Source organism: Lampetra planeri, chromosome 3 (genome assembly GCF_965212315.1).
Source record: "Lampetra planeri chromosome 3, kcLamPlan1.2.h2, whole genome shotgun sequence".
NCBI classification, from domain to species: domain Eukaryota; kingdom Metazoa; phylum Chordata; class Hyperoartia; order Petromyzontiformes; family Petromyzontidae; genus Lampetra; species Lampetra planeri.
This window is the reverse complement of record NC_136109.1, coordinates 3003695-3020904: the sequence shown is the minus strand read 5'-3', so window position 1 is coordinate 3020904 and position 17210 is coordinate 3003695. Positions and strand designations below refer to the sequence as shown.

At 45.8% G+C, this 17210-nt stretch overlaps 2 protein-coding genes across 2 annotated transcripts in view; one reads left to right on the top strand and one right to left on the bottom strand.

The window, feature by feature from the left end:
* LOC144736461 (small conductance calcium-activated potassium channel protein 2-like) overlaps nucleotides 1-3776 on the top strand; it is a 49808-nt gene extending 46032 nt beyond the window's left edge. The window contains exon 8 of the mRNA XM_078619026.1: nucleotides 1857-3776. Within this exon, the coding sequence (XP_078475152.1) occupies nucleotides 1857-2405 (549 nt within the window). The 3' untranslated portion in view covers nucleotides 2406-3776. The remainder of the gene's footprint in view (nucleotides 1-1856) is intronic.
* Nucleotides 3777-7689: 3913 nt separating this feature from the next.
* KGD4 (alpha-ketoglutarate dehydrogenase subunit 4) lies at nucleotides 7690-16923 on the bottom strand. Its single transcript, XM_078619043.1, has 4 exons — nucleotides 16789-16923; nucleotides 11334-11397; nucleotides 8277-8422; nucleotides 7690-8092 (listed from the first exon to the last, which is right to left on the bottom strand). The coding sequence occupies exons 1-4, from the start codon at nucleotides 16813-16815 to the stop codon at nucleotides 8075-8077; spliced, it is 255 nt and encodes an 84-aa protein (XP_078475169.1). The 5' UTR covers nucleotides 16816-16923; the 3' UTR covers nucleotides 7690-8074.
* Between the last annotated feature and the right edge of the window lie 287 nt (nucleotides 16924-17210).

Genomic DNA, 17210 nt, shown 5'->3' with positions numbered 1-17210 from the left:
GCGTTCATTTATTTTGGTGCCCCAAATTCCTGTGCATCCTGCCAGTAACCCCAACAACATTTAGTTATCTTCCTGTATGCGCACCGTACCAGACAGGGAAGTCATATTCCTGTGGCGTTACACCCCTCTCAAGTACCTATAAGAAGGGGGGAGGCTTCAGACAGGGGATAACTCTGTCATGTACACGTCCGTGCAGAGAACACTTTTCTTTAATTCTAGATTTGAAGCTTTCGTGACTGCAAGGAATCATCTTCTTAGGTTTTTTCGGTAAAGTCACGTAGAAAGTAAAATAAAATAAAATTATTGATACAGCTAATCTGGCTGTGACGGTCCCACCTGATGACGGAGACTTGTGTTGCCTCCGAAACGTCATGATTTTTGTTTTTATTTTATTTTTTTTTACTTTCTACGTGACTTTACCGAAAAAACCTAAGAAGATGAACACTTTTCTTCAATGTTTTTTAATCTCTTTTTTAAATGAAAAAATATTTCAGTCTGCCAGTGTGGTTGCTCCTCTGTACTTTGCTCAGCAATCCAGAAAACACCAGATATATTTAACAAGAGAGTACTTCAACAGTCATATGACTCTACAGTCCTAGCAACACGGATAGGTGTCTGCTCTGCCTAGACTACAAAGTTTACATTGGCATTGCTGGAAGCAATGAAGTATGCGTGCTTGGAAGGTCGTGATGAATTGACCCAAGCTGCTAGACTTATCGCCGATGCCGGATTGGATAAGTTAACGAAGGTGGGCTCCGCTCCTGCCACCTCATTGGTGGCAGGAAGAGTTCTCCAGCAATGGAAAGATGACCTACTTTCTTCCATCAGCCCCCCAACACAGCCAGATTACCATTTTGATGTGGCATTTTTGTTTGTAAAGGACCTCCCGGATCAGTTTAACTCTCTCCCATTCTGATGACATATGTGTATGTCATCTGAACGGAACCAGAAGATAAACTAAAATAACTTTGTCGGTACCGAGGCTCCCACAAGGCCACGCGGGGAGGGCATGTGGCACAATTTGGCGCCAGCTATCATACAGTGCGGTCGTGTCGCTACGGTTCTCTGCGTTGAGTACAGTGTCTTTAAAAACAACGGCGCTATGCCTCTCTAAATAAAATTTATGCTGAACCGCTTGTGCATCCCGAGATTCAGCAGTGAACGGGACACCCACCTTGCAACTTGCAGGGCTAAGAAGACTGAAGGACAAGCCATGAAACAGTGGCGGTTATTGGTGATGATATAATGTAAGGCTTAACTCACATTTCAGCTTCCAAGCAAGGCTGGCTTTAGAGCAAAAACTCCTAGGGATGGGACTGCATCAAGTTTGCTTGGCAGTTTCGACAGTGGAAACCACTCGAAGAACTCACAGCCACCACAGAGCCCCGGGATAGAGTTTTGGGTGTCTTGCCTTCCACGCCCCAATATTCGATTGATTGGGCATGTGTCTTAGTCTGGGGAGGTGTGAACTCGGTTATTCACCGATTAAAATCCGAAGGGCCCAGGCATCGGTGACCAACCGAGTTATCCAAGAGGACTGCGCATCTCTCCATGGGGCAATTGCTGTTGACGCCCCACCAAATTGGTTATTTTGTTGACCCTTGGGATGATTGGCTAAGTTAATGGACGACTGGGTTTCAAACAACTTTCCAACCTTGTTTTTTTTATTAAATCATCCCCACCTAACAGAGTTATCTGTATGAAGCTTAGAGAGATGATATTATTTATAGTGATGTCTTGACAATCGTATGAAGCAGAATTTGAAATATTATTGTGTTAAGTATTAACATTGGTGCTTAATTACTTTGACCGTATGAACGCTGTGCCTTAATAATACAGCATTGACTCCATTCCAGACGCAGAATGTGATGTACGATCTCGTATCGGATCTCAACGAGAGGAACGAGGAGTTCGAGAAGCGCCTGGCTACCATGGAGGGCAAACTCGAAGTCATGGCAGACTGCATCACCTCGCTGCCCGCGCGTATTGCACAGACGATGATCCAACACATGGCTACGGGCCAAGATGCGCCCCTGGCTTTGCAGCAGTGCGAAATAGCCCCGGGACAGCTCGGCTTGGACGGAACATCGCAGTACGTCAGGGAACCCCACTTCAGCCTGGAAAGGCAGATGCACTTGCCCAGCCCATCGCAGCACAGTTTTGACTGCGGTCTTTTGCACGTGAGCAGCTCGATGTCTCTCCACAGCACATCCGGCGGCCCGCTCACCAGCAGTACATCGCTACATCATAGCACAGAGGCAGGTGGCCTCATACAAAACGGAGTTGGACGGCCCCAGCGGTCGCTGAGCCCCACCCTGAGCAGCACTTCTCGGAACCAATCCACTTCTCCAGCCCGACACCGCCGATCAGCCACGAGTGGACTTCATGCGCACCAAAGCATGTGACGTGGCAGGGATGCGAACGGCTTCCCATTCAGTTGCCTTAGCAAAGTATTTTATAGAGCGCCGTCTTAATTTGTTTTCTTTATTGCTTCCTCAATCTGGCTTTGCTCGTAATTGGATTGATGTAGGAGCGCGTATGTGTTTGCTGGGCTTTTTCAAACAGTGTAGAGTGGGTGCTGGCTGGGATTTAACTCAGGTGTATGCCTCCCGCAGCTCTAATTGAAACAAAAACAAACCCTTATCACAGCAAATATCTAGCGGCTAAAACATTATTTAGTATTTTGCACATTATGATAAAATACAGTGAAAGCACAAATTTGTTCATTGCTTCCGTTTGCCCTAATCCAAAGATGTCTATCAATATTGTATTGCGCTACTATTTATTTTACTGCAGTAATGTTTGTCTTCGTGTGGGGTTCTCCAACCAATGCTATATCCTAAGCACCCCCCTCCAAAAAAAGGGTCACAGTCAGTGACACAGGGTTGGCAAATAATCAACCTTTTTATTTTTCGATTTAAAGCTTTCGTGACTGCAGGGATTCATATTCTTGGTTCATATTTTATTATTTCCCTTCTACGTGACTTTACCGAAAGAACCAAGAATATGAATCAACCTTTTGGCATAGGAAGGCATGGGTTTAGTAGTGGGAGGGTATCCTCTTGCTATACAAGCTGGAAGAGTATGCGTCGTGTACCCATGACTCTCACGATCTTTGCCAACTCTATGCCAATGAATGTGCAGCCTTGAAAGTTGAGCGTGGAGCTGGAGAAAGAAATACGTGTTCATCGTGCATTCACTGGCATTGTTCATATTTGTTTACATTGCGACTGACGATTTCTTACTTTAGGATGATGATTATTTAACATTTTCAAGCATTCCACATCTGATGTTAATGGGGTTTTGCTTTCTTAGAAAAAAACCATGAAACAAGAAGTGTTGTTTTAATTGTGTTAAGAGAGTGCCTCGCATTTTAATTCGCCTTTTCTCATGCCCTTCCTATGCAAGTCCAACAGCTCCAACTCGAGTGTATACTAATCAAATTGGAAAGAGATGTTTTTGAGAACCCACAATATGTAGTCATACCTGAGAAAAATGGGTGATCGAAAGTCCCAGTGCTGTGAAAACAAATACATTGGTTAGCTTCCAGTGAAATCAATGGTTTACAGTATATTTACATTGGCTATTAAATGTAATATTTACGATGTATTGTTTGCTAATGTAATTTTGTTAATTATATAAATCATGCATATATCTATATATAATGTAAGATGGAATTAAACATTTATATAATTTTATATTGCCTCTTTTTTTTAAAATAAGCACCTAATAGATGATGTTACTTGCATTAATCAATTAAAATTATATCAATTCATTGCATTGTGTGTCATTCTGTTATGCATTATTTGTTACGTATGTGCAGTAAAATGTATTTATTTTCTTTAAAGGCATCTTAAATATATTTGCAGTTGCCTTCGTGGTATGTAAAGAGCTGTATATCTAAAATTGATACTGAATATCACATGATGACAATGCACTCTGGGTTTATAAGTGATCGTTGTTGCAGCCTTGAAAGTGATTAAGGAAAATGAAGCAGTTATATCGTCAAAAGGCATCGTTGGCTCCAGCAGAAAAATGAAAGAGAAACACCTTGAGGAGCGGATGAGGTTGTTGATCACGCAAAGGAGAGCGGGGGGGGGAATTCTTGGAATAGCCTCGACTGAAATTGCATTGACCCAGATCATGAGCACGGAAAGTGAAGAAGTCTATAGAGGCAAGAGGTGTTTTTTCACGCAAGTTTATGGATTTTGAGATCTACTGAGGAGTTTTTTTTTTTTCAAAATACATGTACATGACACGTATAGTCTTTCTGTGGGAGATGGAACAGAAAGGGGTGAGATGTAGGCTTTCATGAGGCTTTGTCTGGGAGACACGTGTGTGTAAGTAGGGAGGTTTGAATGCAGACGTGGTGACTGCCAGTGGAGGTGGCAGAAATGTAGGAACACGGGAAACATGAGAACAAGAAAAATGCATCACATTTTACAAAAAGACAAAATTATTCAAGCCCATCGCTATGAAAAGAATTCCACTATACAAAAAGACTAAATTATTCAAGCCCATCGCTATGAAAATAATTCCACATCTAGTGAACTTCAACCGCCCTTCTGTTACATGGTGATGGTGACTCGGCTTAAACTGTTGTGATTTATTTCATTTTGTTTTATTTATTTAGTTTTATTAACTACTAGCTTTACTACCCGGCTTCGCCCGGGACTTGGATTCACCACGCCCGGCCGCTTTTGTCTCCCTAGTGGCGATGTCCACACCACACCAGTTACTCGTTTGAGGCTGAGTCGACCTAGGGGAGGCCCAGGACCGGTTCAAACAATCGTCACCGGTGGTGGCCGTGAGCGGGAATCGAACTCGGGTCGCCGGGTTCGTATTGTGGGATGTGATTCACGAACACTCAACGCTACATGCGCGCCTCGCTTTACAAGCATTCTTTCTACGAGAATTCGCCGTAACGAGCTATTTGAATTCAGACCCATTTGTTCGCACAACGAGCAGAACGTTTGCTTATCGGGTCCAGACCAATCGATGAATATGCGTCCTCGTGGTGGCAGGGGGCGCACGGTGGCCTGCAGATGTTCAGCAGCTATGCTGAGTGCGCACGAGTTTGGCCGTGTGGAGTGAAAGGTGTATAGTGGTGGCACTAATGGAGTGGGTGTGGGGAGCGGTGGTGGGTGTGGGGAGCGGTGGTGGGTGTGGGGAGCGGTGGTGGGTGTGGGGAGCGGTGGTGGTGTGGGGAGCGGTGGTGGGTGTGGGGAGCGGTGGTGGTGTGGGGAGCGGTGTTGGAAGGGCTTGTTCGCAGCACTGCGAACCCAGCCACCCGAGTTCGATTCCCGCCCATGGCCAATACCAGTGATGATTCTCTGAACCGTTCCTGGGCCTCCCCCGAGGTAAACTCAGCCTCAAATGAGTACCTGATACGGGGTGTAAACCTCGCCCCTTCGTGCGTGCTGGCCTTCATAGGTGCCTGCGAACAGCACTTGCCCCAACTAGTATGTTCTGGCTATATGGGGGGGGATCTTGAACTGTAGTTCTTCATGTGTGTTGTTGCATTTGATGTATGACTTTATTTTAAAATTATTATTGGCAGTTTTCGCATTAAAAAAAGTTGTTCAAGAGTGGAATTTTTGGGGGGCTGACACGTAGGTCAGCTTTTAACATGGAGAGGAGTCAATTGGAAAACGATGATCGTTGAACAAGTTTTCACTTGCCGAGCAATTCTCGCCGAACGTATCTCGCTCGTTAAGCGAGACACGCCTGTACTTGCCGAGTGTTACTTTGTTTAGGAAAGTCTTTATGCGAATGTGAGTGTTTATGTGTATTGTATGTGTCTGTGTATTTATAACAGCGCATTATTGTATAGGGTAGAGTAATTGTATCCGATTGTGTACACGTGACACTACGAGGCAGTTGGAGGCAGTCCCATTACAACAATGGACGGCAGTGATGCTCACAGCAATGAACAGAGTACTGGGTGGCTAAACTTCAGCAAGTTGGTGCATCTCCCAGAATTTGACACTTCATCATCACGATCCATGGGCAGATAGACCGTATGTGTCCACTGCACATTTCGTCATTTGACACGTCACGTGGCCTCAAACTGCACCTAGCCTGGCACAATCGCAGTTGTACCTTCTATGACATGCTGCCCCAGGTGCTGGCTAAATTGACCCGTAGGGATAGAGCCATCTTGGCAGGTGATTTTAATGCCTGAGTGGGTCATAACGCAGGCACCTGGGCCAAAGTTATTGGAAGGCATGGGCCAGATCAGCTCAATAACAATGGTAGGGGGCTGATAAACTTCTGTGCAGCCCATCAGCCTGTCATCGCTAACACACTATTCTAGCATCGGCGCATTATGGATGCATGCTGGGTCCAAGGAAGAGCATCTGTGGGACGATATCGTGACAGAACAGCGAAAACGGGCTCATGTTCTTGACACCAGGACCAAACGTGGAGCTAATCTGCTCACTGACCATCCACTTGTCATATGTATACTAGCTTTACTTTAGGGCCTGGTCACCCCGTGGTGCCCTTATCAACGTTTAACCTACTCACGCCGGCTTGTGCCCACCCTCACAGTCGGCCATATTTGCGGAATACACCACGCCGCCGTTGACCCTGGCCATTGACCGAGCAACCCAACGTTCCTACCAGCTCCCTCCGCAGGAATGTGTTATTTAAAGGCAGTGTTTTTCACAATTGTGTTTTGTTAATTGTGCTTGAGACCTACTGCCAATGCAGCAGACCTACCAAACAATTGTGTTTACACGCAGCATTGCCATTCTGCGAGGAGACGTCATCCCTATGACCTAAGGTCAGAAGTGGCCAGTGAGGGATCAACAAATTTCACAGCTACCCAATTAGTAAGTTCCTGCGTGGGCGGCGTGTTGAACGCGTGGATGTTGCGTTGAATGCATGGACGTGTTGAATTCGTGTCACAATGAATGCGTCGGCATCGTGTTGGATGCCTGAGTGTCCTGTTGAATTCGTGGGCGTCCTGCATGTGAATATGTTAAACTTCTTTCGCACCGTACGTAACCAACCTTGTCAATCAGGTGCAGGGGAAGGACAACAAAAACACAAAAAGCAGTTCTAAAGAAATGTTTTCAACCTAGATATAAAAGTGCATAGCTGCAGTAGCTTCCTAGTATCGGAAGAGCATTCCAGACAGCCGCAGAAACTCATCTGAGTGTGATGCAGTAGCCATCTTTGTTAGATGGCGAGCGAAAAGCCGCTGCGAGGATGACCGGAGTTCACGTGATACTTTATGCTCCTTGCCGAGATCAGCAAGGTATTGTAGGTTCATTTGTGGCACGGACTGTGCGTGTAATGAGTGCATGGGTATCGTGTTGAACGTGGGTGGGGGGTGGCGGCGCTAATTAGTTCTTCATGTGTGGCGAGCGGTACATTTGATGTTTTATAATTTTATTTTTAAATATCATTTGGATTTCTCAAACGAAAAAAATGAAAGGGAAAATTTGGGGGCTGAAAAGTAACTCAGCTTTGAACATGGGAGTCATCGGAAAAACGATGACCGTTTAACAAATTTTTGATTAACGAGAAATTGTCACCGCTCGTTTGTCACTCATTAAGCATTATATAACTTTTATAACACTAATATTAAAATTGAAATAATTTTGATAATTACCATAAATAAAACTGAGGCAATTTACAAAGAAAATTTTACTTCATAGTAAATGGCAAAAAGGGTACCTCTGCTTTATATATTAACTTTATTAGGTAATGCAGGAAAATACATTTTTGTTAATACGTTCAAATGTGCCCAAATTAATAAACAGAACAAATAAAAATGGCCATGTCACTGAAACCCAAAAAGAAAAATATCAGTTCCCACAAAATGCAATTCTGAGTAATATCATCATTTAATAAGAGATATATTGGTGCATATGCTTACACTCAGGTGACATAAGAATGTGTCTTGTATAACAGTACACTTCGTGTTTGTAAGTTATGCAGAAGTTTTATGTATGACTTTGGCTCTTGCCACAAGTCTAAGCAGCATGTGCTGGATGTGGTGATCCATTTCAGTCTTCTCTTTTTATCTTCAGCAACCACCAAGTTATTGGTGAGTGCATTTTTCTCAATCTGGACCGCCTCGCTGTGGAACGGAAAGAAAATGGTTATTGAGAAAACAAGCGAAATTATACTGCACAACATTGAAAATAACACTTAAAATAATTCTGAAATATCACGTTGCAGTGTTTACAACTGGGAACAATAAAACGGCAAAGTAATAACCTCAAAATGCTTTGCTGTTGATAGGTTTAATGTGTTACACCCACCTGAATGTATTCCATTTCAATCGTGTCGAGGGGCTTGCGCCGGAAACGTAGAGGCAGAGGTTCGATTGTTTCCATTGGCAGACTCTTCACCGCCATGGGTCTGGCTGTGCCGACCAGATCGATGGCAGTCTTTCCCAATTCCTGAGCTGTAAAAACAAACCAAGCTTATACATAATGCATTTACATTAAAGTGCACGCGTAGAAATAGACAAGAAACACCACTGAATGAGCAGTAATAAAGAAAGTTAATTCTAGATTTGAAGTTTTCGTGACTGCAAGGATTCATACTCTTTGGTCTTTTCGGTAAAGTCACGTAGGTAAAAAATAAATGAAAAAACAACTAAATTAAATCACGACGTTACTGTATCAAGTAATTTTGCTGTGACGGTTCCACCTGAAGACGGAAGCTTGTGTTGCCTCCGAAACGTCGTGATTTAATTTAGTTGTTTTCTCATTTATTTTTTACCTACGTGACTTTACCGAATAAAGAAAGTCTTAGCTGCATCATGTTTATCTCTAAAATAGTCATTGTAACCTATCGCAAGAGGTAGTGGGGTGAAATGACCAAGAGTTTTCATCATCATGGGGAAAACATTTTGTTGCCATAAACAAAATGTAAATCGTCACTATCACAATTGGCAATGTCATTTTAAATGTTTCCTCAAGAGGGTGGCCGAGCTTCAAAGTTTGAAAATAAGATTGCCAAGTCTTTAAATTTGGAACGCGCGTAAAAGGGGAATTGAATCCAATAAACGGTACAGAAAAGCAAGGTAACAGTGTTGAAGGAGAGTATTTAAGTAACACACTACTAGGACAAGTTCAATGGGTAAACATTGAAATATCAAAAGTAATACAGGAGATGTCCAAATACCAAATAGATATACTCTTTGGTTCTTTCGGTAAAGTCACATAGGTGACTGTCCTACCTGATGACGGAGGCTTGTGTTGCTTCCGAAACGTCGTGATTTAATTTAGTTATTTTCATTTATATTTTTTATTATTTTTATTATTTTTATTTTCACCTACGTAACTTTACCGAAAGAACCAAAGAGTATGGATCCTTGCAGTCACGAAAACTTCAAATCTAGACCCAAATCGACACCCTATTATTACACAGAATCAAGTCTGCTTGTGGTGAAACATGCAAATAAAGGTGCTTTGATAATAATGTATGCATTCATCATTGTGAATCTGGCAAAAAAACTGTCCCATAGATAAGAAACAACTAGGAAAACTACTAAATATGTAATGTAAATCGTATCCTGATATGCAAGGAACTCCATAGCGGAGATTACCAAGTACGTGTAGGATGCACTCATTGCTACACACAGACGTATAATTGTACACACACATAAATATACAAAAAATATATATTGTATGCATTCGCATCTAACGTGTTGCACTTCAACACAGACAAATAGAGGTCAAAACAAATTGCAGATAACCCCTTAACGCCATAACTTCCATCACCTGCCTCATCTATTTTACAACATATCATTATATCATGCATATATTAGCTCATATAATTCCGTTGACATTAAATGTGTAACAAAACAAGTATTAAATAACAAAAGCACAACAATTTAAGTTCTAACTAAAAAGCTATTTCCCAATAAATGAGTGCTATGAATAATGTTGTCCAAAATAATTCATGCCATTGCGCATTTTTTTTATTTAATGATTTTACGTGTAACTGACAATATGTACATTATAATTATACTGGTAGGAACCTCCTGGTTACACCAGCCCACAGGGGATTATTGTGTCCGTCCATCGTGCAAGGAGGGGCTGGGTGGGGCTGGGTGGGGAAGGAAGGGGGGGAGGGGCTGGGTGGGGAGGGGCTGGGTGGGGAGGGTGGGGCTGGGTGGGGAGGGGCTGGTCACCCCTTGGTGCCCTTATAAAACTCAACGTTTAACCTACTCACACCGGCTTGTGCCCGCCCTCACAGTCGGGCATATTTGCGGAATACACCACGCCGCCGTTGACCCTGGCCATTGACCGAGCAACCCAACGTTTCTACCAGCTCCCTCCGCAGGAATGTGTTTATAGGTTGAGCAGTTACATCATGGGACCTCCTTTTGCCAGTACAAAAATATGAGAATAGGTTTTCCCCTAGTCTCGGCTCCAAAGAAAGCTGTCTCTGGTGTGGACCAATCAGTTTCAAAGACAATGCATATATTATCAGAGTATGTTTTTTGTTTACATTCTGACCACAAGTATTGTGGTTAATGCAGACATGATTCCTTGTAAAAGGTTTCAGTTTGGTGTTAACATCTTCACACCTGTTTTGTTGCCAGAAAAAAGGGGAAAACCTATTCTCATTATTCTAGGTTTTAAATTTGTATTAATATTTTTATGACAGGCTTATGTTGACTGACTGCAGATGAAGACCTTTGTACAGCAAATCACAAAAAACAAAACAATAAAATAGTAAAATACAATTACAATCTCATGAGAAACTGATATCGTGATTAGTGTCATACCATAAAAAAATGTATATTGTATCGGCACCATGAAAAATATTCTGGAAACACTTGTTTACTTTGTTTTAGGTGGAAGCACAATTGACTAATCTTGCTCATTGTTAAATGGGGAAAAACTGACTTCAAAATGGACAATGATAAAGGTCACCTTTATTACAGTAGCAGGAATGATGTCTTGACAATTTACAATGTAGTATTGGTTTAAGAGAAACCAATTCATATATTTTGTGCATACATCGTGAAAGTAAAAAAGACAAATAACCCGTAAATGCTTATTTTATATAGGGTTTTATTCCAAAATTTGCGTGTAAGATGGCAGCCTTCATGCGGCCCATTTTGTTAAGTGAGAAATCACAACGAATGCTATCAATGCGGCGACCGAACATCGATGATCAATCTGCCGGTCACCAGAGCAACAACACATTTCAATAATATTTAAGCCAAGAAATCTGGCAATCCATTGGCAGTTTCCTAAGCTTCATGCAAATAAACGAAGATGTATGTTATGACTGAAACATATCTTTTTTTTTACCTTGTAATTAGAAAAAGGAGCAAATAAAAATTGCAAACTTACCATTAGAAACTGTGGGAGGATTTCTGCTACGAAACTTGATCAGTGGAATACGCGGTGTGACCAACTGTGGAAAAGTGAAAACATCACATATATTTAAAACACTGTAGCCCCATAATATTCTGCAGAAAATCTGAAAAACTGGAGCTTATCCCTCGGCCCAGGCTCATGCTCCTTACCATTCTCTCATCACTAAATTTCTTGCAGATCACGAATCTGCGAGAAATAATTACTTACTATCGCTCATCTGAATCAGAATATTTATACTGGTAGGAACCTCCTGGTTCCACCAGCCCACAGGGGATTATTGTGTCCGTCCGTCGTGCAGTGAGGGGTTGGGTGAGGGGCTGGGTGGGGAGGGGCTGGGTGGGGAGGGTGGGGCTGGGTGGGGAGGGGAGGGTGGTGAGTGGCTGGGTGGGGAGGGTGGTGAGGGGCTAGGTGGGGAGTGTGGGGCTGGGTGGAGGGTGGGAGGGGTGGGGCTGGGTGGGGAGGGGCTGGTCACCCCGTGGTGCCCTTATAAAACTCAACGTTTAACCTACTCACGCCGGCTTGTGCCCGCCCTCACAGTCGGCCATATTTGCGGAATACACCACGCCGCCGTTGACCCTGGCCATTGACCGAGCAACCCCACGTTCCTACCAGCTCCCTCCGCAGGAATGTGTTTTATGCTGGAAGAATCTGATGAGCTATAAAGCTCTTTTTCACAGACGTCCGGTAGGGCTAAGTATGAACGTTAAAACAAACAACACAAAAACACGATCGGAGTGCAAAGTAAAGAAAGGCTAACAAATTGCCCAAAAACATAAAATACAACCAAACCATCCCCATCCTACCAGGCAAAGCGCACTGAGGTATTAACTTATTTTTCATAAGCAATCTGGCCACAAATGATAGCTCAACAAGGTGGCTTATCATATGGAAATTTAGAGAATATACGGGCATCATGGTCAGGCCCAAACCCCCGACCTCCTGCATACCAGGCAAGGAAGATAACATCACACCACAATGGTTCCCCTAAAATAAAGAAATAATGTTCTCAAGTTCAAATGGTCCCTCCCTTGCCATTTCATCACCCGATGGTGCCCACTGTTACCATCACTCATTCATCGGCCCTTGCCCACCCTTGCCATCTAAATCACTCTATTTTTACCGCTATTAAACTATGTAAAGCGCGTTGAGCTAAGGTGTTCAATAAATATAAAATAATATAACAATTTGCATCAGAAAACGCTATTTCTGGTCACACAAATGTTATTTCTTCTACTCATGTTCTCCTCTGTCTCACTCCATCTCTGATACTGCATCTACAAAGCTTCTCTCTTCACTCCAAACCTATCTTGTGCTTACTCTTTGGTTCTTTCGGTAAAGTCACGTAGGTATAAAATAAAATAAATTAAATCACCATATTACTATCTTATGCTGTTTTTGCTTATCTCAATACATCCCCATGCCATGTGTTACAGCTCCCTGTGGTATCTCCATCGAGTTCTCTCAATCCATACTTACACTGCCAGCGGTTAAAACCAATGTTCCGCCTTTTGGGGGACATCTTCAGGAAACTGGGGGTACCCTTCTACAACAGCAGCTTCGTATATGGGGGGGTGCTTTACCTGGCTAACAAGCGCCATGACCTCACCAACTTAGCCTGTACTCAGGCGAAGATGGCGGTGTACAGAACGAGAAAAAATATGCTGGAAGGTGACACTGATGGCTGCTCTGTGCTTCCAGTGTTCAGAGGCCTGCTTAAGGCACGGCTCCGGCTGGAGCACGCATACCACACACATGTCGGTGATGTGCACATCTTCTTCGAACGCTGGGGAGCAGGAAAAGCCCTCTGTACCAGCATGGACGGCACCCCCGTGTTCACCTTCTGAAGCGCTCGCTCGTCACCGTGCGCGATGACCACCACCACCACGTGACTTTTCTTTCGTGTTGTGCGCGGTGCTTTTAGCGCCACAGCGCGGGGATTTGTAGCGTTTATTTTAATATGTTTGCTGGTGACTTTGTGTATTTCATATCGAAATCGCCTCCAGTGCTTTTGCTGCTGGCGGCAATACAAGTTGTTTAAAAGTCTCTCAATCCATACATCTATGTTCCGTGTCTCTGCTTGCTGCTAAACACAGATCTGTGCCGCCTCCTATTTTCACACACCACCCATTTTCTGCACTATGCCCACCTGCAGCATCTCCAATCACTTGCCTCACAACATCCTCGTGTGATTGATCACTCTTCCTCAAGACAGCATCCCTTCCCATCCCCAAGTCTCAACAACAATAGCCAATTTTTCGATTTAAAGCTTTCGTGACTGCAGGGATTCATCTTCTTGGTTCTTTCGGTAAAGTCACGTAGAAGGGAAATAATAAAATAATACAAATAAAACATAATAAAATAATTATCACGACGTTTCGTCCACAACGCAAGCAGCTGTCCTCAGGTGAAGAACAGGTCTGTCGGAAAGACAGCGTCTTTCAGTCTTTCAGACTCTGTCTTCCCGACAAACCTGTTCTTCACCTGAGGACGGCTGCTTGCATTGTGGCCGAAACGTCGTGAGAATTATTTAATTATGTTTAATTTTTATTATTTTATTATTTCCATTCTACGTGACTTTACCGAAAGAACCAAGAAGAGGAACAATAGCCAATCCGATGCAGCCACGAGTCATGTGGCTGACCCCTCAACCTCCTTCACCATCCATGAATACTCGAGCACAGAGAACCCGGTCGGTCGACAACGTCAACGAGGTGAAGCAAGTCACATAAACAAAGTACCATCGTTGGAATATTGTAGCATGCAGATAGCAAGCCTCACCCTAAGTCTCCTGCTGTAACCTATGGATATATATTCATCACATTGGTAGCCTGAGACTCTTCTAACGGTGTTCAGTCATGTTCCCCTAAGCATCTACTTCTCAGAAGCATGATAGAACCTTGAAAACGCGTTGCTTAAAACACCGATAACACTACCCACTGTAATTAAGCAAACCAACTAGGCACTCGGTCTATGTAAGTATATGACAATTTACGGACGAGGAAACACCACTGCCTCACCCCAGAATTCACTGGTTACAAGTTGGAGCTATACGCACCACACTTTGCAGCAATCCGAGGTCTTAAAAAGTGTACAGGCCAGCCCCTAGATCAGCGGTGGGGAACCTTTTTTCTGCCAAGGGCGATTTGGATATTTATAACATCATTCGCGGGCCATACAAAATTATTAACTTAAAAATTAGCCCGTTATATTTGGTCAAACTTTTAATTAACTCGCCCCTAATGCGATGGCTGGAACTGCTTCTCTTTGGCGAGGCGTGTGATGTTAGCTGGTATTGATGATGTTGCTGCTACTCGCAACTGCTTTTCCAGGTTTGCTCCGAGATTTATTGAATTTCGAGTCCCGCCTGCGGTTATCTTGGCAGGGCCACACCAAATCATTTCGTGGGCCTCATACGGCCCAGCGGACCGGACGTTCCCTCCACCCCTGCCCTAGATCAATAAACTACGCCGACGTTCCATGAAGTTACAGAGCCTCACAGAGTGTCTCGTGATGCCCTGGCATCTAACACGGGCTGCCAGGCCGTGGTGAATCTCAGCGATTGTGCAATCTTCACGCACAGCCCACCGCAGTCCGTCTCTCCCCGAGTGTGATGAAACCTGCACATTTACTACCACGCTATGTATTGCCGATATGCGTAACTACCGCAGAGGGAGAGAAGAAAAAAAAGTTCAAAAACGTTCATCACAAACCGGAGCTAATGGATTTACACAATGACAGGACAAATTGTTCGCGATGTAACAACAAGAAGCTGCTGCTGTTGCTGCCGCTTGCTGCACCGCGCCTTGCCCACACTCATCTCGACACAGCCGATATCACCGACGCGAACTTCCAAGGCCCCCGACAATCTTTGAGCGATGGTTGTTGTTTGTTGTTGTTGTCGCGAGTGAAGTTCATCTCGGCAGAAGCGGAGCGCCACGGCAATGGGCAGAAGTGTGGGGGGGGCACAACAAGCCTCGATGTCACCCCCAACACGACTGAGGGGTCACGCAGGGCACCCGCATGACCCAGGAACCCACCCCTCATCGCCTCTCGCGATTGACCGAAAAGTAAAACCGCTACAAGTCTGGAGAGCAAATGACACGCATTATCATTCCCCTAGTTGCGGTTAGCAGACATTGTGACATTAGAGTTTGGCACGTGAACAAATTGCCGTAGGAAATGGAATAAGAGACGCACATCCTCGTCACGTATCACAGACCCCTCACCACCCCTCACCACCCTAGTCACTCTCACCACCCCTCACCACCCTAGTCACCCCTCACCAGCCTCGTCACCCCTCACCACCTTCGCCACCCTCACCACCCCTCACCACCCCTCACCACCCTAGTCACCCCTCACCACCCCTCACCACCCCTCACCACCCTAGTCACCCCTCACCACTCCTCACCACCCTAGTCACCCCTCACCACCCCTCACCATCTCTCATCAACACTCACCACCCCTCACCAACACTCACCACCCCTCACCAACACTCACCACCCCTCACCACCCTCACCACCCTCACCACCCCTCACCACCCCTCACCACCCTAGTCACCCCTCACCACCCCTCACCACCCCTCACCACCCTAGTCACCCCTCACCACCCCTCACCACCCCTCACCACCCCACACCACCCACCCCACCCTCACCACCCACCCCACCCCTCACCACCCCTCACCACTCCCCACCACCCTCACCACCCTCACCAACCTCACCACCCTAGTCACCCCTCACCACCCCTCACCACCCCACACCACCCACCCCACCCTCACCAACCCACCCCACCCCTCACCACCCCCCCCACCACCCCTCACCACCCTAGTCACCCTAGTCACCCTCACCACCCCTCACCATCCTTCACCACCCTAGCCACCCTCACCCCTCTCCACCCCTCACCACCCCTCACCACCCTCACCAACCTAGCCACCTTCACCCCTCACCACCCTCACCACCCTAGTCACCCCTCACACCACCATAGTCACCCCTCACACCACCATAGTCACCCCTCACACACCCTCACCACCCTAGTCACCCTCACCACCCCTCACCACCCCTCACCACCCTAGTCACCCCTCACCACCCCTCACCACCCTCACCACCCCTCACCACCCTCACCACCCCTCACCACCACCCTCACCACCCCTCACCACCCTCACCACCCCTCACCACCCTCACCACCCCTCACCACCACCCTCACCACCCCTCACCACCCTAGTCACCCTCACCACCCCTCACCACCCTCACCTCCCTCACCACCCCTCACCACCCTCACCACCACCACTCACCACCACCATCACCACCCTAGTCACCCCTCACCACCCTCACCACCCTCGTCACCCCTCACACCACCCCTCACACCACCCTAGTCACCCTCACCTCCCTCACCACCCTCACCACCCCTCACCACCCTCACCACCACCACTCACCTGCACAACCCGAGCGGACGCAGCCATTGCTCAGCCGCCGCAAACTCCGCCACTTCCTGCTCGCGGCAAGCTGCGCGGTGATTGGACGGCTGCGAGTGACGTCACGGCCGAGGCGCACTGAAGGTCAAACAGCCAAAGTCAGTTGAGTCAGTGACAGCCCGTGCCACCACTCAGCCAGCAAAGTCAGCTGAGTCAGTGTGAGCCCGTGCCACCACTGAACCAGCAAAGTCAGCTGAGTCAGTGTGAGCCCGTGCCATCACTGAACCAGCAAAGTCAGCTGAGTCAGTGTGAGCCCGTGCCATCACTGAACCAGCAAAGTCAGCTGAGTCAGTGTGAGCCCGTGCCACCACTGAGTCAGCAAAGTCAGCTGAGTCAGTGTGAGCCCGTGCCACCACTGAGCCAGCAAAGTCAGCTGAGTCAGT